The sequence below is a fragment of the Podarcis vaucheri genome (assembly GCF_965113315.1).
Source record: "Podarcis vaucheri genome assembly, chromosome: 13".
Lineage (NCBI taxonomy): Eukaryota > Metazoa > Chordata > Lepidosauria > Squamata > Lacertidae > Podarcis > Podarcis vaucheri.
In genome coordinates this window covers 16,493,399-16,516,436 of record NC_138751.1, presented here as the reverse complement: position 1 = coordinate 16,516,436, position 23,038 = coordinate 16,493,399, and the positions used below count along the sequence as shown (strand labels likewise).

Below are 23,038 nucleotides of genomic sequence, written 5' to 3'. Positions count from 1 at the left end.
GTGTGTCAGTGAAATATTAGGTTTGAAGAAACAAAACATCTGCTCAAAGGGGCAAAAACCATGAGACCATTGGATGGAAGAATGGTTTTAACTGCAACTGCTTTTAGAATGTTGTTGTTTTTAAAACTTTTATCTGTTTTTTTATTTTTTTTAATTGTAATTGCTTTTAGAATGCTTTAACTGTTTTAGAATGTTTGGTTTTGGTTTTTAAATTGTGTACCTGCTGTCCTGGGCTCCTTGGGAAGGAAGGGCAGGATATAAATTCAATAAATAATAATAAATATTAGTATCAGACAGTCAAATGTTCTGCTCGAATGGGTGATATACTTGGTTCAGATAAACAAAAGATCTGTTCAAATGGGCCTGACCAATCACTCACCTAGTTCAGCAATTTCTACAAGGAAAGCCATTACAGGAATAGCAACAAGGATCTGGAGTCGCCTTAAAGAGCAACATATTCATTATGGCATAAGCTTTCATGGGTCCACTTCATCAGATGAATGAAGCATGAACCTCAGTTTGCAGGAGTACATGTGCAATGTGCATGCAGGTGGGAAAGTGGAGTGAAGTGCCAATGAAATGCAAAAAGGACAGCCTGTAGCAAGTCAGCCAGAGGTGGGTTCTCCATCCCTGAATCAGTGCTATGAAGAATAAGAAGAATAAGACCAGTGGCCATAATTCCTCTCTTGGAGAAAGGCAGCTTTCAAGTCACCAGTAATCTGAAATGTTCTTCTACTGGTTTGCGAATATTTCTGATTTTTTCTACTGTCAGATGTGTGTTCATTTAGTCCAGCAAGGTAGGACTTTGAGGCAGATGCCCAGGAACCCACTGCAGTGGAATGACCAGGAGGGACCCCAAAAGCGGGAGGCCTGGCTTGCCACATTTTAAAGTCCGTGCAATGATACCCTTTGCCATCTCAAGGGAGCTCCTGTCCCCCCTCCCCCCGTGAGAATATTAGGCCCTATCTGCACCATGGTTTGTACAGGCGGAGAGGCTGCCTGAGCAACCTCACATTATGCGGGAGGTTCCAGCTCCTTCCAGCTAGGAAACTAGCCAGGATTCGGCCCTGGTAGCACTGGGAAAGGAGGCTAAAGGCAGCGTGCTAGGACTGCGCTACCTCCATCTGGCCACTCGAGGGCACTCCTGTACAGTATAAGTAATCGCTCTTGCACCTGCTGATAAGCACCAAAAACCCAGAATGCCAAAGGTTGTTTTGCGTGAAAAAGGAAAGCGTTTTCCTTATTGTATGCATGAAAAAATCAGAAAGTCAGCTTGACCTTCAGGTTCCCGTTTAAGCAAAGAGATCGTGGTTAGAGATTTTGCAATCTTGCTGACAGGTTGGAGGAGCTCCCTCCAGCTATGCGATCGAATGAATGAATGATTTTATTACGGTCATAGACCAGAAGAAGGGGGGGGGGGAAGGCAGCAATAATTTACAAGGGAATGGTGGTGTCAGTTAAAAGTTATAAAATTGTACATAAAAAACAATGCGCATATACACCCACACCCACCCACCCACACATATACATACTCGTATATGCACTACAGTATATGTATGGGCTTAAAAAAAAAGAAAAGAAAAGGGGGGGGCTTATCCAGGAGTCAGATCATTTACTTTTTTACAGCTAATGCCCTCCGCTTGATCGCGGCCGCAGAAAACTTGGCCACTTTCAATGTTACTTCTGGGTTTTTGTCTCCTAGTAGGATTTTCAGCCGCTGAGATTCAGATCGACCTGGAAATTTCTGGACGATGGGGGAGATAAACAGTAACCTGATATCCCTGTAAAGGTCGCAGTGTAACAGCACATGTGAAGCCGTTTCCACCTCCTTCAGACCACATGGGCAAACTCGTTCAGCATAGGGTGTACCCTCGTATCTGCCCTTTAATAAGGCAGATGGCAATACATCAAATCTAGTAAGGGTAAACGCCCGCCTATATTTTGCGATTTGTAGGTCCATCAAATATGGGGTTAGGTTAAACCCTTTTCCATAGTCTTGGATAACTGGATATTTATCTATCTTGCTCATATGGTCCTGAAGCTCTACATCTCCTATTCGCTGGCTCACCATCATTTTAGCCTTTTCAAAGCCTGAGGCTATAAGTTCTTGTGAGGAAAGCCCCAGGCCCCTCAGTTTTTCATAGAGCGACAATCTCCATTTGGACTGGAACGGGTCTAGTAGAGTCAATGGAGCCACTCCCACTGGGAAAAATATGAGTTTTAGCCAGAAGTGAATCTTCAAGATCCATGTCCTGGCATTAATAGGGAGTTGGCCAACCTCCAGCCTAACGGCAGTGTTAGAGACACAGGTAGGTAACCCTAGTAGGGAACGATAAAATTTAGTTTGTACAGATTCCAGGGACTTGAGTTTTTGACAATTAAATATCTGAGTGCCATAGGTCAATTGTGGAAGTATTTTTGCAACAAAGACCTGGGAGGCAGCGGGAACATATTGACCTCCATTTCTGTAAAAGAATCTTATGATAGCTCTAGAAGATCTTTGCGCATTTACAATGGAATTCTTAATCTGATGGCACCAAGATCCCTTCTCATCGAAAATTATTCCAAGATATCTAAAAGATGTTACTTGCTCAATAGGTTGGTTATTAATTTTCCATCTATGTCGGAGTTTTCTCTTGGAGAACACCATAATTTTTGATTTGGTGTAGTTTATTATTAGGTGTTCAACTTCGCAATACTCTGTAAGAGCTCGTAAAAGTTTTCTTAGACCCACACAAGAGAAGGAAATAAGTGCCGCATCATCCGCGTACAAAAGGACCGGAATTGGTGTATTATTTAGATTTGGGGAATGAGTACTTGCTTCCTCCATCTTTCCGACTAAGGAGTTTATATAGAAGTTAAAAAGAATAGGGGCAAGAACACAGCCTTGCTTGACACCATGGGAACTTTGGATTTCCTTTGATAAGTTCCCATAGCGGTCGCATCTAACACGGATCCGAGTATTTTCATGTAGTCTACGGATAAGAAGCAAAAGACGTCTATCGATGTTTGTGACATTTAGTTTTTCCCAAAGTCTGTGCCGGGGTATCGAGTCGAAGGCTGATTTAAAATCTATAAAGGCTACATAGAGAGAGCCTCCTTTCTTTGAGGTGTATTTCTCCACTAGATGTTGCAATACCAGTCCTTGGTCTAGAGTTGATCTATGTGCCCTGAAGCCAGCCTGGGCTTCCTTTAGGATGTGCTCCTGTTCCAGCCAGTCCGCAAACTTTTCACGTAAGTGAGTTGCATAAAGTTTGCTGATGATGCTTAAGAGACTGATTGGTCTGTAATTGGCTGGATCAAGTTTACAGCCTTTCTTGAATATGGGAACAATGATTGCCAATCCCCAGTCCTCTGGTATTATTGCTGTTTGATCTATGCTGGTGAAAAGGGTGGCAAGGACTGGGGCCCACCAGTCAATATTGGCTTTGAGAAGTTCAGGAGAGATGTTATCTGCTCCCGGGGCTTTTCTGTATTTGAGTGCCTGAATAAGCCTCCTAGTCTCCGCAACCGACACCGGAGGCCACTCATCACCTGCCGCACACTGTATTAGTGGTTGTGCCAAAGGCAGAGCTGAATATAAAGATTGGAAAAATGCCTCCCAAGTCCCTGCAGGTATAGTATACTCCACTTCTGAGGAAATAGGTCGCACTCCATTTGCTACCAGTCTCCAGAAGGTAGCCGAATCTCTCTCTCTGGATGCATCTATTAGGCAATTCCATTCTCTTTTCTGTGCCAGGAGTTTTTTGTTTTTGATCAAAATTTTGTAGTTCCGTTTATCTTCAAACCAGCCTGTGGGGAGTTGGGGTAAATTGGCAGATCTATAATTCTTGTATTTTTTCAGTAAATTTAACTTCATATCCTGACATTCTTGATCGAACCAGGGTTTGGAGTTTTTATATACTGGGGATTGCCTACTTGGCCTGTTCCTTTTTTCCTTCAGGGGATCTTGAAGGAGTAAAATTAGCTCCTGAAATAAATTTATCTTTAGTTCATGGCTTGAGGAAGTTATGAGGTTTTCTCTCTTAATGAGGAATTCCTTTGAGCATAGCCTACTTGAAATTTCCTTATGCAGTTCATCTGTCCATCTAATGCGCGAATATCTGAGCTCCAAAGCTGTAGGGCTCGAGTGCTCGATTTTTTCAGCGCAGGATAAATCCTTTCCCGCAGCTACAAGTGCACTTAATGGCAGATGATCGCTGTCTAAGCGCTCCTCCACTTTGCATTCCAGAACTTTGCTTTGAAGATCATACGACACAATTATATAATCAATTGTGGAGGCGCCATTGTTAGATATAAATGTGAATTCTCCGACCTTCTCCCCCTCTGTGCGGCCATTTAATATAACCAGGTCCAACTTATTGACCAAGTATAATAGGCATAAGCCGGCATAATTGCAGCCTTTATCCTTTGAGATTCTAGCTGGTATTGGGTGGGTTTCCTCTATAATGGGGGCTGTTTCGTGGAAATGGGCACACAAAGCCTCATCAGATTGTCCAATTCTGGCATTTAGGTCACCTGCCACCACTACAGAGGCATCAGGAAATTGATTTAATAGTTTGTCAAGATACTGTTCTAATTGAGCCCAGGTATTTCTTATCAGTCTTTTCTCTCTTTGTGGAGGTAGGTATACATTAATCAACAGCCAGCTGTGGGTTCTCCACTGTACCTGCACAGCTGTGGCCAGATGGTCTAGTGGGTCTAGTTTTTTAAATGTGGCCCTTAGCCTTGTTGAGATTAAGGTAACTAACCCACCTTTAACTCGCCCCCCTCTAGTACTTGAAAGACCTGGGAGGGAGAACGCAGAAAAACCGTTTAACTCCGCTTCACTTGTGCTCCAGGTCTCCTGGAGGAAAGCAATGTCATGTCTCTGGATATATTTAGCAAAGGATTGGTCAGAACACCTCTTTTGCCAGCCTGCAATATTCCAAGTTAGCAAGGCAAGGTTGCACGTTGTCTTACCAACAGTTGATCTTAGTCAACTTGCCTTTGAAAGATTTTTTGGGCCTATCTTTTTATCTGTTAGTTGGGTTTCATTCATTTTGGCAATGTCCATAGATGTATTATCGCCCAGGTACTCAATAGAATCAGTTGAGGGGTGCAGCGTGCTAACATTAGTGATCAGTACTCCTTTTTTTGGCGAATCTACCTTGAGGTGTTCTATTTGACTGGTGCCAAGTTCATCCTCATCCAGGTATCTCATGCTGGTCCAGGAGCGCGTTGTGGTTGCCATAGGGGTGGTTTCCTTCTTAGATGGTAGGTTGTTGCTGTCCCTTACGCACTGTGTTAGATCTGTTGTTGTCAGGTTTATCTCTGCAGCTGCAGAGGTAATATAAGGGTAGTCTTTCGTGGTTGCCATAGGGATGGTTTCCTTCTTAGGTGGTAGATTGTTGCTGTCCCTTACGCACTGTGTTGGATCTGTTGTTAACAGGTTTATCTCCGCAATTGTAGAGGTATTATAAAAGTAATCTTTCATGAGGTCTGTTTTAGCTTTTTCAGAGAGGTTCTCTTTCTTCAATTGGTCCGTTGCCGGTTCTTTCTCTCTTGCTTTTTCCTGAGCATTCATCTCTGTTAACTTATTTCTAAGGGTCTCCAATCTTCTCAAAATCTCAGATTGGGCAAAGAAAGGCAACAATCCAAACTGGTTTATTAATGCCTTTTCTTCCGGATAGAAGTTGTCCATCCCCTCATTAGGCAGTCTCATCTCCTGTCTTAGTTTCAAGGGCCCTTGCTCAGTATGTTCCAGTTTGTCTTTTGAGTGTCCTCTCTCCTCCTTTGGTTTACAAGTAAATCTTATCTCAGCTGTCGTAAACTCATCAGGGAACAATTTCAAACATGTGCTGTTTTCGAAAAATCTTGTTACCGTTATCCTTTTCTTTGACAGCAGGTATCTTGATCTATATATATATTTAGCCAATTTTTGATCTTTGAAGGAGGTAATCACTCGCAGAGAATATCCATTGTAGAATATGAAATCTACTGAGGTAATGTCATTTAGTTTTATTTTCCCTGGCAGCATATCATCTAAAGTATTCACAAAATGCACCAAGCGTTCTTCCTGTGTAAGGAAGCCCTTTGGCTTCGGGTAGTTAAGAAAAGCTAACTTCCTATCTGCCAACATCAGTTTCCATCCTTTATCCTGGGGCAGATCTTGCCCTGCTACTGGCTCATCTTGAAATCTGCCATAATCAATAGTGTGAGGTGGGTCTTCTTTAATATTTATGGATCCTTGGGGTTTCAGCATAGAGCACCCGGGTAGTGATTCCGTTTCCTCACTTGTTTTATTAGGCAGCAATGATGTTTCTTTCAGAGATTTCAGCTGGATCTTTTTTCCTGGATCCACATTGTTGTTCTCTCTGCTGCCATGTGTAGCAGGTTTGTTAGAGTTTGTTTTTGATTTTGTTGGAATCAGCTTATATAGTCTTTTCCAGCATACTTTGCATGCACGTCGGTTTGTAACAGATTTCCTTGCAGTTTTTATGTTCTTACTTTTCTTTTTAGTTTCAGCTTTCTTCTTATGGGATCTCTTACTAATGCCTCGCTTCTTTTTATTTACTTCAATAGGGAATTCAGTTTTAGGGGCAGATACATGCAGTCCTATGTCCTTTCCTTGGTATAAATGATTTTCCGCTGCTGATCCTTGTGTGCACTTGCTGGTTGCTGGTTGCTTTGTATATTCTGGCCCTTGAGGGGTGGTTTGTGGATCAACACCATAAGGTTCTGAGCCTTTAGCCTGGAGGGGATAATTTTCCACTAATGTCAGGAGCAGCCCATTTGTTATTGTTAAATATTTTTTCATAGCTGCCAGATCCAGATTTATAGAGAGCAGCCAGTCCTGAGGATAGCAGTCATTGTTTTCCGTCTGGGAGCCCATAGATGAAGTCTGGGGTTTCTGGGAGTTTCGGGTTTCTTCCTGTAACTCTGAAGATAATATCTCAGCCAAGACTATTTCATGGGCCAGGCTCATTGTATTTCTATTTTGGTTGTTATTCTCTGTGTCCTGTATTCCTCTAGAGAAGGTTGAGTGATCTTGAGCAGCAGAGGGAAAAGGAAGAGCCTCATCCTGCTTCAACTCAGCCATCTCAGCCATCTTTTGCTCATTTCCATTTCCATTTCCATTTTCGTTGTCCCTTGTGTGTAAAAAGTATTGCGTGATTTTACTCTGTTCCTCATAACACTCCTGGAACAATGGACTTGTCACTATCCCCAGGTCCCTACATTTCTTTCTGGTAAGTACCATTTGTAAATCTTTGTCCGCCCAGCTATGGGCTAAGGCCCAAAATGAGGCAAGGTTTGGGATAGCTGTTTGTGATTTGTAATTTGATAGCTTATAGTCCAGAGCGTAACACGGAGTTGGCAATAAATCAGCTGTCAACCGTTTTCCTTATTGTTGGTCAGACTTGTAAGGTGCGGCGTCGCGGGGAGCAAAACCCTCCAGACATCAAGATAACAAGGTAACAAAGTAGCAAAGGAGCTCTTTTTCTTTAGAAACAGCAGGCTAAAAGGACTATTAAACTACTTAAAAAAACTCTGGAGGAGTTAAAATATATTATAAAGGGAGTTTTAAAAGTTGGCTCGGTGTCGAGCCTGTTTAAAAAGCAGATTTAGAATTTGCCTCAGATAACCTCCAGAACTCTGCAGCTAGTTCGGCGGCCATCTTCCTCCCTTCCCCCAGCTATGCGATCTTTTGTGAGATCTGCCCCATCTAAAAACCTCTGAAAGAAGCCCAATAATTATAGCCTCTGACGCCTCCTTTCTCCTACACAAGCATTCAAAATGCTTTACTTAATTAAGCTGGAACAGATTTTAAATGGTTTACCTGCTTGAATGGTTTACCGAAGCAGGCTGCAGGGAGGCAAATGAACCCCATAATTCCGAAGTCAAGTACAGTGGTACCTCGGGTTAAGTACTTAATTCGTTCCGGAGGTCCGTACTTAACCTGAAACTGTTCTTAACCTGAAGCACCACTTTAGCTAATGGGGCCTCCTGCTGCTGCTGCCGCGCCGCCAGAGCCCAATTTCTGTTCTTATCCTGAAGCAAAGTTCTAGTTCTGGGTTAGTGGAGTCTGTAACCTGAAGCGTATGTAACCCAAGGTACGACTGTACACAAAAGTTTCTTAGGTCTTTTTAAAGGGGGGGGGTGTGGTTCGGCCCGCCTCCTCCTGCGGCTATTGAAAAACAAGCTCGCCCTATCAAACAGCTCATCTCAATTTAGCCAGCAGGAGTCACGTGTTGCAAACAAAAAACAGGATCGCGAAAGGCAGAAGCGAAAGCGCCGGGTGAGCAAACGGACAGGGATGCATTTTCTTGCATTTGCTCAGTGCTCGCCTCTTTCTCAGCGCGGAAAGGAAGCGGCGGCAGCTCCTCGTCCGGCTCCTCCCTCTTCCTCGGAGGACGGAAACGGGTCCTGGGCGATCCTGGGCCTCCTTCCTTGGGTCTCCCCGGCGCGCGCTCGGGCTGAAGGGGCGCGATGGCCAAGAGCGCCCGGCAGCGCCTGATGGACGCCCTGGAGAACTTGCACGACGGCGAGCTCCGCAAGTTCAAGGCCAAGCTGGCCGAGATCCCGCTCGAGGAAAGCCACGAGCCCATCCCCCGAGGGCGGCTGGAGAAGGCGGACGCGGTGGATCTGTCCAGCCTGCTGATCAGCTACTACAAGCAGGATTACGCCCTGCGCCTCACCGCGCAGGTCTTGGAAGAGATCCACTGCAAGGACCAGGCGCAGAAGCTCCGCGGAGGCGGCGAGAAGAGTAAGGGAGGAGGGGGAGGCCTGGCCGGGAGACAAGCGTGGATCCGGATCATCTCATTGGACGAGGGGAAGGGAGGCGGGGGGGGGGACACTTTCCCAGCTTCTCTTTCAGGTCCGTCCCGATCAACTCATCAGGAGTTGGTCCGAGGAGCTCTTTCTTCAAGGTCTAGTGAGGCGCCTCTGAAATATTAGGTACACTTTTGCAAGGAAAGCCACATAAAGAGGGGGAGGAGTGATTTTGAAATCAGCAGATCCTCACCACGTACCTTCTTCCTCATAATAATAATAATAATAATAATAATTTTATTATTTCTACCCCGCCCATCTGGCAGGGTTTCCCCAGCCACTCTGGGTGGCTTCCAGCACATATAAAATGTAAGAAAACATCAAACATTAAAAACTTCCTGATATAGGGCTGCCTTCAGATGCGTTCTAAAAATTGTGTAGTTCTTTATTTCCTTGACCTCATTTGGTAGGGCATTCCACAGGGAGGGTTCCACTGTGGAGCAGGCAGTACCACCCCAATATGGAAATTAAATCCTATTTGGAAATCGTACCTAATATATTTCTCAATCACTAAATTCTGTCCACAGAGGGCTTTTCTTTTCAGTAATGTTACAAATTAAAACTTAAAACCACAGGACTGTCAAAACACATCCACCCATGCCACGTGTCTTGGCATACTTGTCCTGCAGACTGGAAGCTATGATCTTCTTTCCACTTTTATCCATTTGGAAGTATTTCAAAATTCCCACAGAATAAATGCATATAGCAGGTATTAAATATCTTACTATTTTCCGTTGCATCCTCTGTGCATCTTTACATCACCTTCATTTTAGATGGCTGCCTCTCAGCTGTTGTATTTTTCTCCTTTCTACATTTCCAAAAATTAGTTTCCTGATATTTAGTGGCCTTATAATCATGAAAGGGTTGCTCGTTTCATGTATCTAAAAATCACATCCGTTGAAATGCAGAGATGGTGTTATGCTTCTGTTAAATGGGTGGAAATGTTTCCAGTTCCATCCATTCCTGATTATTGTTGGAGCTCGTTTGGGGGGCCCAGAGGTACCTTTGGTGGAACTGCCCTGCCATCAAGAGTTTTGGGGTAAAAATCTAATGAGGTATCAGAAAGAAAACATTTTTAATTTTGTCTATAATAATGAATGATGTTTGTGTGGAACGGAAAATTCAGAACATCAACTCTCTTTTCTGTTCCAGCTGCTTGCTGTAACCCTCAGATCCCTGTGCCTTCCACCAGTACCACCTCTGGAAGAAATGGTGAGCTCCAGCCTCTATCTTCTTAAATATTGTCCGTCCCCCATCAACATCCATAAGCTAACCTCCAGGTCTCTGCTAGTTGTTGGCCTTTGCTCCAGCCTGCAATAATCCTCTCACTTAAGCCAGATCCACACTACAGTGGTACCTCAGGTTACATATGCTTCAGGTTACAGACTCTGCTAGCCCAGAAATATTACATCAGGTTAAGAACTTTGCTTCAGGATGAGAACAGAAATCGTGCAGCAGCGGTGCTGCGGCAGCAGGAGGCCCCGTTAGCTAAAGTGGTGCTTCAGGCTAAGAACAGTTTCAGGTTAAGAACAGACCTCCAGAACGAATTAAGTTCTTAACCCGAGGTACCACTGTACTGCAAATGCCTGTCAATTTCATGCTGCTTTAATTGTCCAGGCTTCCCCCCCCCCACACAAAATGGGAATAGTCGTTTGCAGTAAGCCATACTTAGCCATGGAAAAAGCACAGGCAGCTGTGTCTGTATTCTTTACTTAGCCAATGGCAAGAGCTTTCCTTAGGAAAATGAGGAGAGCTCACCAGGATATTGCAGAGAGGAGCAAGGCAGACGCACATAAAATACAAAGAGGAATGTACTCTGCTGCTAACTCACTAGCATGAGTGAGGAAGGGTAATATTTCATCAATATATCCTCTTCTGCTAGCCACAACATTCCCACAGATTCCACATACAGTGGTACCTCAGGTTAAGTACTTAATTTGTTCTGGAGGTCTGTTCTTAACCTGAAGCACCACTTTAGCTAATGGGGTCTCCCGCTGCTGCTGCTGCACTGCCGGAGCACGATTTCTGTTCTCATCCTGAAGCAAAGTTCTTAACCTGAGGTAATATTTCTGGGTTAGCGGAGTCTGTAACCTGAAGCGTATGTAACCTGAAGCGTATGTAACCCGAGGTACCACTGTACACAGGAACACCACAAGAATCTGCCTCGTGTAGAGTCAACCCTTAGGCCCATCTAGCTTAGTACGGTCTACCCTGACTAGCTTTCCCACTGCTACTTGGATATGCTAGAGATTGAATCTGGGACCTTCTGCATCCCCTGCAGACGCTCCGCCGCTGAGCTGTGGCCCTTCCCCCGCCTGTGCACACCCTTAAGGATCCCATAGTCTTCCCTCACAGAGAGGACAAGTTACAGATAGGTAGCCGTGTTGGTCTGCCATAGTCAAAATAAAAAAAATCCTTCCAGTAGCACCTTAAAGACCAACTAAGTTAGTTCTTGGTATGAGCTTTCGTGTGCATGCACACTTCTTCAGATACACTGAAACAGAAGTTGCCAGATCCTTCTATATAGTGAGAAGGTGGGGAGGGGTATTACTCAGAAGGGTGGTGGGAATGGGAGATGGGCACATAGCTGAGATGAGCCTGTTGACCACTCTTAACGACTGCAATAGGTCTTACAGGAAAAGGCAAGGGGTGAAAAGGTGAGAGAGGACAAGTGTAAATGTCTGGTGTGTGGCTGGATCCCTTGATTCTTGTTCTTCCCTTGGCAGAGACACAGCCTCCAGCCCCACCGGAGCAGCATTTCGTTGAGCGGCACCGGGAGGCCCTGATCCAGAGGACGGCCACCGTGGAGGGGATCCTGGACGTGCTGCTGCAGGACAATGTCCTGGATGATGAGCAGTACCAAAAGATCTCCGCCAAAAGCACCAGCCAGGAAAAAATGCGGGAGCTCTTCAGGTTGCTGCCCAGCTGGAACCCAGCTTGCAAGGATAAGCTGTACGAGGCCCTGAAGATCAAAAACAAGTTCCTCGTTGCCGACCTGGAAGGATAAAGAGGCAGCCAAGGCACAACCCCGTTCTGGGGCACAGGAATTCCACCTCGGCATGTCAGGGGACTACCTTGAAGCCATGTACAGTGGTGCCTCGCAAGACGAAATTAATTCGTTCCGCAAGTTTTTTCTTCTTGCGAGTTTTTCGTCTTGCGAAGCACGGTTTCCCATAGGAATGCATTGAAAATCAATCAATGCGTTCCTATGGAAACCGCCTTCAGACCAGACCTTGTATGGATGGCGCCTCCCTTACAAGCCTGGAGACGCCTCACAGGAGGTGGGAAAGAAGAGAATGGCCAGGTGTTATTAGTGGATCGATGAATTCTTCTTGTGGGGAACCTTTGGCCCTCCAGATGTGGCTGAATTACAAGTCCTATAACCCAGGCAGCCACTCTCTCTCTGCCTTTTTTCCTTCAATGAGGAAACATCTAAAGATGCCCTCTTGGCTCCCAGCCAAGAGAGGAGATAAGGACTATCTTGCTACAAGATAGATTCTGAATGTATGTAACCTTTTTAAGCTGTCTGCCTTCTGGGATCATATTGTGAACAGAACATGAGTAAACTCTTTTATACTTTTATAAAGACTGTGTCGTGTCTTGTATTTTAAGAGGGAACAAAGGGGAAATTACCATAGTAATTAGTATAGAGGTTCTAGCGAGCCTGTGCACACGTTACCGTTGCGAACTTAAAGGGGAATGTTTATAAACTCTGCTGATATTTTGGGAACTTGTTAGCACAAGTTGGATAAGGATATGATTAGTCAATATATCCTCTCCTGCACCCCAGAACATTCCCACAATCTTGTGATCGATGGGGCAAGGCTTACCTGGGCCGCCCCCATATTTCATTCAAGTTGGCTCCCATGAAATGCAAGCGGCGCCCTCGGGAAAGCAGCACCGAAGGGCGGAGTCCACGGGCGCTTGGGGCTCCTGCAGCAGGTGGTGCCAACGCTGGAGGGGGCTTGCAGGAAAGCCTGCCTGTTCGCTCTTTCTTTCTTTCTTTCTTTCTTTCTTTCTTTCTTTCCCTCCCTCTCTTTCTGCAGGCGATTGGGGGCTGGGGGCATTTTGGGCTGCACTAAGAAAGATTTCACCACCCCAGCACAGAAGGAGCGTTTTTTCCTGTTTTCCTCCTCTGCTTTGTCTTTTGGCAGGGGAGGGGAAACTCAACGCTTTCTCAAACGCTCCGGGTTCCATCAGTGCCTTACTTCTCTAACAATGGTTAAGGAAACATGATGCATCTCAAGGGTTTTCCCATCTGTCGGCAGCTGCTTCCTACTGCTACCCAAGCATTGCTCTTCTGCTGTAAACTACGAGTAAAATTTGAAATTGACCTTCCACGTGTGTGTTTTCTTTTCTGTGTGTAGTTTCTTCCATTCACACCACAGTGAGCAAGAAACGGATGCTGTGGGAAGGGTCATTTGAAGTGTGGGGGAAATCTGCAGCCAAAATGACCATTTCTGTTTACTGTACATGTGTATAAAGGGATTAATAGACTTCATAAATTCCTCTGTGAACACCTCTATGAATTGTTTTTCACTGAACTTCTATGGAAGGAAATTTAGACAAAGGGTTTCGCATTTCCTCCTTGCCTCAGATCATACTCTTTTTTGTTTGCCTGCTGATGGAAATGTGTTGTTTGCTCTCTCTATCTCTCTCCCTCTCCCAGGGAATCATTGCAGAAGAGCTAATAAAGTGGAACAATGGCTGAATTGGGAATAAATGACTGAGATAATTCCAAACAAATCCCCCCTGATAGGTCACTCCAGCCCACTTTTTCACCAAATGAAGACACCTCAAGCCTGTATAATAAACATAAATCTGCCCTTATTCCCTTATGGGGGACACAAGAGCCCTTATAGAGTCCTTTGCAGGTTCTCCATCGGTCGGGGAAAATAAGAGGCCAACCAGAGAATATTGAGAAGCAAAGCAGCTGGTAAGCCTGATCTTTATTGATCTGTTGCAACAGGGTGCCCCCCTTCACATGCAGCAGGAGGAGGAGGACCCAGAACCAAGGTGTGTCTGCCCTTATATAGACATTTTAAATTGCCCGCCTTGGAGTCCAAGACCTCACCCAGAAACATCATACCTACATCACAGAAGAGGCCGTCTACAACAGAAATCTGAGTGTGTTGTTTACTTCCTGTCTGGCAGGTTACCTGTTAATGCTTACTTGATTGGATACCCTGGGGAGCCTGGCCAGTCTTTTATAATGATAAATACTTAGTTCCTGAGCCAGGTCACAGGCTCAGCCTATTCATACACAGACATACCCTTAAGACAGGATTCGTGAAGGAAAAGACAATGGGGAGGCTTTTCCATTTCCTTGACCTTGCAGAGAAATCATTTGGTCAGTTTGGGAGCAAAAAATGGTTTCAAGGCTGTTTTCCTGTGCTGCTTCAGGAATGCGGTTTATTTATGTACGTGTTTGCTTGCTACATTTATGAACATTTATTATATATTTCTTTAGTCCTGTCTGACTCTTCGTGACCCCATAGACCAGAGCACGCCAGGCACTCCTGTCTTCCACTGCCTCCTGCAGTTTGGTCAAACTCATGGTCGTAGCTTCAAGAACACTGTCCTTTTTTAAAAAAAGATATTTATTGAGAATTTTCCATTTTAATACATTAAAAAGCCAAAAAGAAAAAAACAAAAAAAATTTAAAAACATATACAGTTTACAATCCTTATTTTTCTATAACATATTTCCCAGACTTCCCCACACCTCCCCTTCTTATATTCCGATTCAAATTGTTAGTTCAACAAGTTCTTATCCCTAATTTTTAACCTTTTAATATTTAGTTCATTTTAAAAAACCAATTTTACCTTATAAACATCAAAATTTATACATCAGTGCTCATTCTTAAATCCTTTTTCTAAAGTCGACCCAAATTCCCTTCCACGAATTCCCCACTTTTCATACTAATAACAAAACAGAATAAAAAGAAAAAGACAGATTATAATTATGCACCCTTTGGATCCCCAAACCCCACCCCGTCCCCTTTCCCGGTTTCAATCCCCAACAAATGTCTATCAGTCTTAATCTGCTATCAGCCTGGAGATCTCACGTCCGAGGCTCTTAATTCTCTTTCAGTTCCTCTCTGCCGGTGTTTTTGATAGTCCTTAGTATTAAACACCAGATCTTGGAGACGCTTTGGCCCGATGGGGTCAATGTTTCTTCCAGCCAGACCTCCATACTTAAAAGTGGAGCCCAAATCTTGTTTCTTACTCCTTTCAAGTCCAAATGTCCCCAAAGCTCCAACTTCCACCTTAATCAAATTTGTAATCCTTGGGTCTTCAGATCTCCACATAAGGCGATCTCTCCATTCTTCAATCTCCAATTCGGTCCAGATTTCCATCATCAAGTTCTTATTTTCTTTTATAGCCATCATGTCAGGCCTCTGGCTCTCCTTTGTCATCTGCAACATTACATCTCCTCCTTCCTTTTCCTCAGAAACAACATGTATCTCTTTCTTCACACTCTCAAAGTTCTCAAATTTCTCCTCTTGTCCAGCTGCATGAATTTCCTGGATCAAGTCCTTATCCAATTCAATGAATTTGTTTACTGTTAAGTCCAGAGTTGCAACGTTGGTAGCCAAAACATCAATTTGGCCTTGTAACTTTCCCAAGAGAAAAAAAACTCTGTTCAATTTAGCTTGAGTTTTCCCTCCTTCAGCCATTCTTGTAATGTCCCAAAAACCCCTCTAGTGGGATTTTGGTTACTTAGTATTCCTTCCAGTTCAAATCCAAAAATCAAGTTAGTTTGTATCAGTTCTTCCTTGTTTTCAACAAAATATAGCCAAATTGTAACGAATATGACCAGCAGAGACAATAGAAAACAAAGTTCTCTTTTTCCGTCTTGACAGCTAATTTGACAGCTGTCAAACGCTTCAATATCTCTTCAACAGGCTCTCTCGCGGATCACTCCCGGGTCCGGGGGGGGCACTTCAGCTCCCAAAATTAGCTCTTATCCTCCAGTAAGATTACTTAAACTGCCAAATCGTTAAATTAATGTATTTTACCCAATAAAAAAGAAAAAATCCTCTCGACCTTAGTTAGCTGGTCCTTGCTTTAGATTATTTACAAAACGGGGAGACGGACTTCCTGTTTGCGCCTTCCCCGATAGTGCCTAATTAAAAAAAATAAAATTCCTTTACAAATCCAATTTCCGTACTACTCACGGGTTGCTGCTTTAAAATCCAATTGTTCACAAGAAGAAGTCAGCGCTCTCCGACCATGGCTTGCGGCTTCACTCCGCAGGAGAAGCAGTCGACTCTCAGCACCGCGCCACTCACCCCGTCCCCCGTTCCGAAGCCTTTAAATATATATATATATATATATATATATATATATATATATTTGCTTTCGTAGATTTTCACGGGTATAGGAATGCAGGTTTTGGTGTCTTCGGGTGTCTTCCCGTGTAAGAGTCGGGGTGTCTGTGCGACGTTTCGACGAGGTCTCACTCGTCATCTTCAGGCTGGTGCTTTCGGCTTCTTGTTACTGGAACAGAGCAGAGTCTGGTGTTTGAGTTCCTATAAATACTGTTGAGGGGTGTGGTGTATAGCCTCCAACGTTCTGGGTAGAGAGGAAGTTCCTAGATTAGTGTGCCTTTTCTTCTTTTGTTCCTTAATTACTTGAGGGATATCTTGGGTGATTTCATGAGTGATATTCTGAATATCACTGGGTGGGTCATTAATTACTTGAGGGATATCTTGGGTGATTTCATGAGTGATATTCTGAATATCACTGGGTGGGTCATTAAGTGTAGATTAGATTGCTAAAGCTCTCGTGTCTTGACCTCTTGAGCTTGTGAAGAGTTTTTCTGAGAAGATGGCTGTGCTGCATTTAGTTGTGCTCTGGCTTGGCTTCGTGTATAGGGGCGAGCTATGGTTTTGTGCCTTGTGCCAGCCAGATCTGTGTAGGGATTGCAGGGGGGTGCAGCATCCGGAGGTGCCACTATAGTTTGGTTGCTGGATGGAGTCTGTAATATGTCTGTGGAGAGGGTCTGGGTTTGGGTCTGGTGTGGTTGATTGGTGACGGCGTTCTGTGTGCCTCTGGTTCTGGTGTCGGTTTTTGTGGGGAGGGCTAATTTCCAGATGTCTGGCAGGCGGGACGTGTCGTCACGCTTGTTCATGTTGTGAGGGTGTTTCTCTATCTCGATGGCTTCCATGATTATTCTCTTGTGGTGATGTTCCATGTTAAAGAGCAATTTGGAATCTGCAAAAAAAACAGGACACGAAATTAATTTTGCAGATTCCAAATTGCTCTTTAACATGGAACATCACCACAAGAGAATAATCATGGAAGCCATCGAGATAGAGAAACACCCTCACAACATGAACAAGCGTGACGACACGTCCCGCCTGCCAGACATCTGGAAATTAGCCCTCCCCACAAAAACCGACACCAGAACCAGAGGCACACAGAACGCCGTCACCAATCAACCACACCAGACCCAAACCCAGACCCTCTCCACAGACATATTACAGACTCCATCCAGCAACCAAACTATAGTGGCACCTCCGGATGCTGCACCCCCCTGCAATCCCTACACAGATCTGGCTGGCACAAGGCACAAAACCATAGCTCGCCCCTATACACGAAGCCAAGCCAGAGCACAACTAAATGCAGCACAGCCATCTTCTCAGAAAAACTCTTCACAAGCTCAAGAGGTCAAGACACGAGAGCTTTAGCAATCTAATCTACACTTAATGACCCACCCAGTGATATTCAGAATATCACTCATGAAATCACCCAAGATATCCCTCAAGTAATTAATGACCCACCCAGTGATATTCAGAATATCACTCATGAAATCACCCAAGATATCCCTCAAGTAATTAAGGAACAAAAGAAGAAAAGGCACACTAATCTAGGAACTTCCTCTCTACCCAGAACGTTGGAGGCTATACACCACACCCCTCAACAGTATTTATAGGAACTCAAACACCAGACTCTGCTCTGTTCCAGTAACAAGAAGCCGAAAGCACCAGCCTGAAGATGACGAGTGAGACCTCGTCGAAACGTCGCACAGACACCCCGACTCTTACACGGGAAGACACCCGAAGACACCAAAACCTGCATATATATATATATATATATATATGCAGGTTTTGGTGTCTTCGGGTGTCTTCCCGTGTAAGAGTCGGGGTGTCTGGGCGACGTTTCGACGAGGTCTCACTCGTCATCTTCAGGCTGGTGCTTTCGGCTTCTTGTTACTGGAACAGAGCAGAATCTGGTGTTTGAGTTCCTATAAATACTGTTGAGGGGTGTGGTGTATAGCCTCCAACGTTCTGGGCAGAGAGGAAGTTCCTAGATTAGTGTGCCTTTTCTTCTTTTGTTCCTTAATTACTTGAGGGATATCTTGAGTGATTTCATGAGTGATATTCTGAATACCATTGGGTGGGTCATTAAGTGTAGATTAGTTCTAATCTACACTTAATGACCCACCCAATGGTATTCAGAATATCACTCATGAAATCACTCAAGATATCCCTCAAGTAATTAAGGAACAAAAGAAGAAAAGGCACACTAATCTAGGAACTTCCTCTCTGCCCAGAACGTTGGAGGCTATACACCACACCCCTCAACAGTATTTATAGGAACTCAAACACCAGATTCTGCTCTGTTCCAGTAACAAGAAGCCGAAAGCACCAGCCTGAAGATGACGAGTGAGACCTCGTCGAAACGTCGCCCAGACACCCCGACTCTTACACGGGAAGACACCCGAAGACACCAAAACCTGCATTCCTGTACCCGTGAAAATCTACGAAAGCATATATATATATATATATATATATATATATATATATATATATATATGAGACCTTACATTTTTTGTTTCACCTGGAACTGAAAACATAATCTGTGTTTATTTTATTTTAAAAAAAAACACCCAGAAGGCACAAATATACTTATTCAACAGACACTCTTATCTCATTTACAAAACAATGTACGGAGTTGCTAAACTGTTTCCCCAACCCATCCACAAATACACAAACATATACACATTTTGCCTGCCAATTTGGGGGAATTTGGACAAGGCAGTCTGATTATAAAATGGGAAACCAAGTATGGGAATTTTGTGATATTGGACTAGGGACAAAGGAGGTCCACCATTGCTGGATTGTCCTGCAACATAGGAAGTTGTCTTATACAGTGGTGCCTTGGTTCTCAAATGCCTTGGTTCCCAAACACTGAAAACCCAGAAGTGTTCTGGTTTTCGAATGTTTTTTTGGAAACCAAATGTCCAATGCGACTGTTGGCTATTGTTTCAGGGGTGCCTGCACAATCAGAAGCTGTGGCTTAGTTTTCAAACATTTCAGAAGTCAAACGGACTTCCAACTTTGCTTCATGATGAGAACAGAAATCGTGTGGCGGCGGCAGAAGGCCCCATTAGCTAAAGTGGTGCTTCAGGTTAAGAACAGTTTCAGGTTGGGGGCCCCGCTAGGGGCGCATTGGAAGATAGCAGACAATACCATCTCTCCGTCTCACACGAGGCAATTAAGAGGCTAATATGGGAGTATGTAGCCTCCCTTGTTTCCCCAGGGAATGGGGAAAACACTGCCTTCGCCTGAGGTTGCCAATAAATCACCCCTGAGTTTGAAAGAAGAAGGGGGTGAGGGCACTGGGCGCACAGCACTCGTGTGGGATGGCTCTCCCGATGCCGTCTCTGATTGCGCGACCTGATTGCAGGAGCTCAAAATAACAATTAGAGAAAGCAAATGCACATGTTTCGAGTGAAGAACGGGAGTTTAGACTGCTAATTGAACTGACCTCTGAAGTTGAGCGACGGGCTGGATTCAACAGGAAAATATATTAAGAAGAAGATACATCAAAGGGTTGGTATGTCGGAACAGGACGGAAAGGGGGGGGACTTTTCTTTTTTTCTCTATGTGATTACCTAACAATCCCTCCCCAAGAAGAACCGTTGGACAATTGACTATAAGCGGGATGATTAAGAAACTGTGTGGAAATGAATTACTAACCAAAGGCTTGGCTTATGGAGATCTGGAAAAGAATGAAAGGTTTTTGGAATGACACAGTTATAAAAAGAGAGTCGCCATGTTGGCAGGCTTTGTTGTAGGATTGACGATCAAGGGGGGAGGAGGCCATGGCTTTGTTATTATATCGGACTCTTGGCAGAAACCCCTGAGAAGATCGAGAAGGGAGTGACAGGCCTGCGAAGATTAATGAGCAGATGTTAAGATTGTTCTTATGGAAGTGATGAAATGCGTCTGCTGTCTGAATATGACTCTTGGATGAATGGAAAAATCCACACAGGATTATAAAAATGCTTGTTTTCAACTCGCTTGTGGAGACTATCAGAGGTCACAAAGTAAAGAAAGGAAAAATATACGAAAACAACAAGAAGAGATGAGGAAAACAACAAAGAAGGAATGGATAGAATTGTGAACATTATTTGGACAGAATTGTGAACATCAAAGCAGCAGCAATAAGATGACCAGATCCCTTTCGGAGCTTGAAACATGGGTACCCTCAACAAAAATTTGGCTCTGTAATTTGGAATTAATGTGATTTAATTGATTTGTTAATATTTTTTTTAAAAGAAGAGTTTCAGGTTAAGAACGGACCTCCGGAACAAATTAAGTACATAACGCGAGGTTCCACTGTATACAGAAGCAGCTCTAGCTGGGGATCTGGCAGCGGCAGCGATCTGCGTTTGCTCCAGCTCCTGCTTGCAATGTGTTCAGTGGCGTAGGAAGGTGGGGCAGGCTGCCCTGGGTGTCACTCTGAAGGGGGCGACATTCGCTCCCCCCCCCCCCCGGCGGCCGCGCTGGCGGGCTGGGCTCTGCTCGGTTCTCTGCAGTATATAGAAGAAGCTCTGGCTGGGGATCTTGCAGCTGCGGCGATCTGGCGTTTGCTCCAGCTCCTGCTTATTTTGCTGCGGGATCAACTCCCCCCTGCCAGTTACGCGAGGGAACCGCTGCTCTTGCAAACTGTCCTGTCGGGCAACCATCGTGTCTCCATCCTTGGCGCCCTTTCGCCAGCCCTCACTGCCCGGCTGCAGCGGCTCTGGCGGGCAAGACCAAACTTACTTGAGAGATCCCCTTTATTTTGTTTAGTGCGTGTGCGCTTCCCCTCCTGAAAGTGTGGGTGGGTGGGTGGTGAGTTTCCCCCTGCGTTGCTGGTTTGAGTTCTGTGTGTTTCCTGCTTTGCTGCCGGCCTCCCAGTCCCTGTTTTGCGTTATTGGAGTGTGTGTTCTTTGCCACTTGCCTCCCAGTCTCAGCTGATGGGGGGGGGGGTCTGTTTTCTGGGCATGGCGTATTTTCCTCAGCGTTCTAACGAGCTGCCTGCCTCTTTAAGAGGCTTTCTGCTTCTGCCGCCAGGCTTTGGGTTTTCCTGGGGCTCTCTTCCCTACCCCCCTTGCATAGTGCATTTAAGCCGCGGGTGCCTGGCAGGGCTGCCTGTTGCCAGCTTTCAGCTTTCGCATCTCCGTTTAGAGCTTGGAAAGTATCTGCTCCTTTAAGGAGCTGGCATTGATACCCCCCCCCCCTCTTTCGGAAGAGCAAGACTGGGCTGGTGGAAATAATCCTCAAATATCAGATGGTGCCACTTTGCAAGGTGTGGTTGTGTGTGGTTTTGTGTGTGTGTGTGTGTGTGTTATCTCTCCCCTCCCACCTTTTTTTGCAATCGGTAGTACATGAAACAAGCCTCTCTGTTGTTAATTATTTAAACATTGTTGTTTTTTAAATTAAAGATGACTGGATGCTCAAGTTCCTAGTCCCTGGGGTGTGCTTGTCTCATGAGCTATGGGAGTAGCCGCCCTTCTGGGGAAATAGTTAATGGGCCCTTCCACAATGGTGTTCTGTTCCTAGACAGAATAATAGCGCATCAGTGGTGGATTTAATTCTGCCTTTTATTAGTTGTTCCCTGTGGCTACCATATTGTCGATTTCTGGAGTGGCACAGCAAAAGAGGGGACCCCCCCCACTCTCCCCTAGAAGATTTGTGGCATGAACAGCTATAGGATTTCATCGGGAAGTTCTAGGACTGGTGGGAAAGGAAGTATGTAGGACAGCCCCAAAACTTTTGCAGGTGCAAATAATATTGATGCATGTCCAATGAAAAGCACCTCGTGTTCCCTGGACTTTTAGGGCAATGCATGGTGCTTTTGTTTGACACATAAGAATCCAGTTGCTCCCAAAGACTTGTTTTTCTGTCTCTGCACCACAACACTGCTTTGGAGCGACTTCTTTCCGATTGGTGGTTAAAATGACTATTGGTTGGTGCTAATGCTTGAGGATGTTGAAAGGTGCTTAACAAAAAAAAGTTTGGTTTTTTTTAAATAAGTCAATAAATTCTAATGAAAAAAATCATTTAAAAAACTGTTCCAAAAAATCCTTTAAAAGAATCAAGTCTTTTTTTCTTCTTCTAAAAAAAGTCCTTAAAAGGTATCTTTCCCAAAATTGTCCAGTAGCATCTTAGAGACCAACGAAGTTTGTTATGGTATGAGCTTTCGTGTGCATGCAGACTTCTTCAGATATCTGATATCAGGTATCTGAAGACTAACACGGCCACCTACCTGTATTAAACAATAATAATCCCTAAAGCCATGTTTCTAGGGCTGGATGGGCTACTGACCTGACCCCACTCGTCTTATGCTGGACTACAAAGCTCTTAACAGCTTGGGTTCAGCTTACTTGAGAGATTGCCTTCCCCCATGTATTCCCAACTCAACTGCTTTGATCTCAGAAAACTGTTGGAGTTACTGGTTCCACATAAAACACCTGCACTTGTGAAAAATCAATATTTTAGTGTGGCAGCATAGGCAGACTTTGGAACTCCCTGCCTATTGATACCAGGCAGGCGCAACTTTGGGGTACCCTCTGTAAAAAAAAAAAGATTTTTTGGGGGTGACAAAAAAAAATTCCGCAGCGGGGACCACCTAACCTTGCTAGCCTCTGGTTGAGCCAAACTTGGGAGGAAGCGCGTGTTTTTATTTTGCTGTTTCCCCCCTGCCTGCCTGCCAGCCAATCTTCTGGTTGCGCCGGGAAGGCCCTTCCCACGTTCTCGCCTTCCCAGGTCCAGCGCTGATTCTCTTTTTTGGGGGGGGCGGGGGGGGAGGAAACCTCGGGAGTGTTGGCCGCCAACTCCGCCCTGCGGAGCCGCTTCCCCGAGGGCGTCGCCCGCTTCCTTCTTCCTCCTTTCGGACTCTGCCGCCTCTCCGGCTCTGCCGCGGGGCGAGACTTTCCTCTGAGCAGG

At 44.8% G+C, this 23,038-nt stretch overlaps 1 protein-coding gene across 2 annotated transcripts; it reads left to right on the top strand.

Annotated features, from left to right (window-relative positions):
- The first annotated feature begins 8,068 nt into the window (after window positions 1–8,068).
- On the top strand, window positions 8,069–12,025 carry LOC309516646 (apoptosis-associated speck-like protein containing a CARD). Of its 2 annotated transcripts, XM_082195409.1 has the most exons (3): window positions 8,093–8,746; window positions 9,964–10,023; window positions 11,538–11,918. In XM_082195409.1, the coding sequence occupies exons 1-3, from the start codon at window positions 8,470–8,472 to the stop codon at window positions 11,816–11,818; spliced, it is 618 nt and encodes a 205-aa protein (XP_082051535.1). In that variant the 5' UTR covers window positions 8,093–8,469; the 3' UTR covers window positions 11,819–11,918. The 2 variants fall into 2 exon arrangements, with proteins under 2 accessions (XP_082051536.1, XP_082051535.1); XM_082195410.1 differs by lacking the exon at window positions 9,964–10,023 and having other exon boundaries at window positions 8,069–8,746; window positions 11,538–12,025.
- Window positions 12,026–23,038: the final 11,013 nt, after the last annotated feature.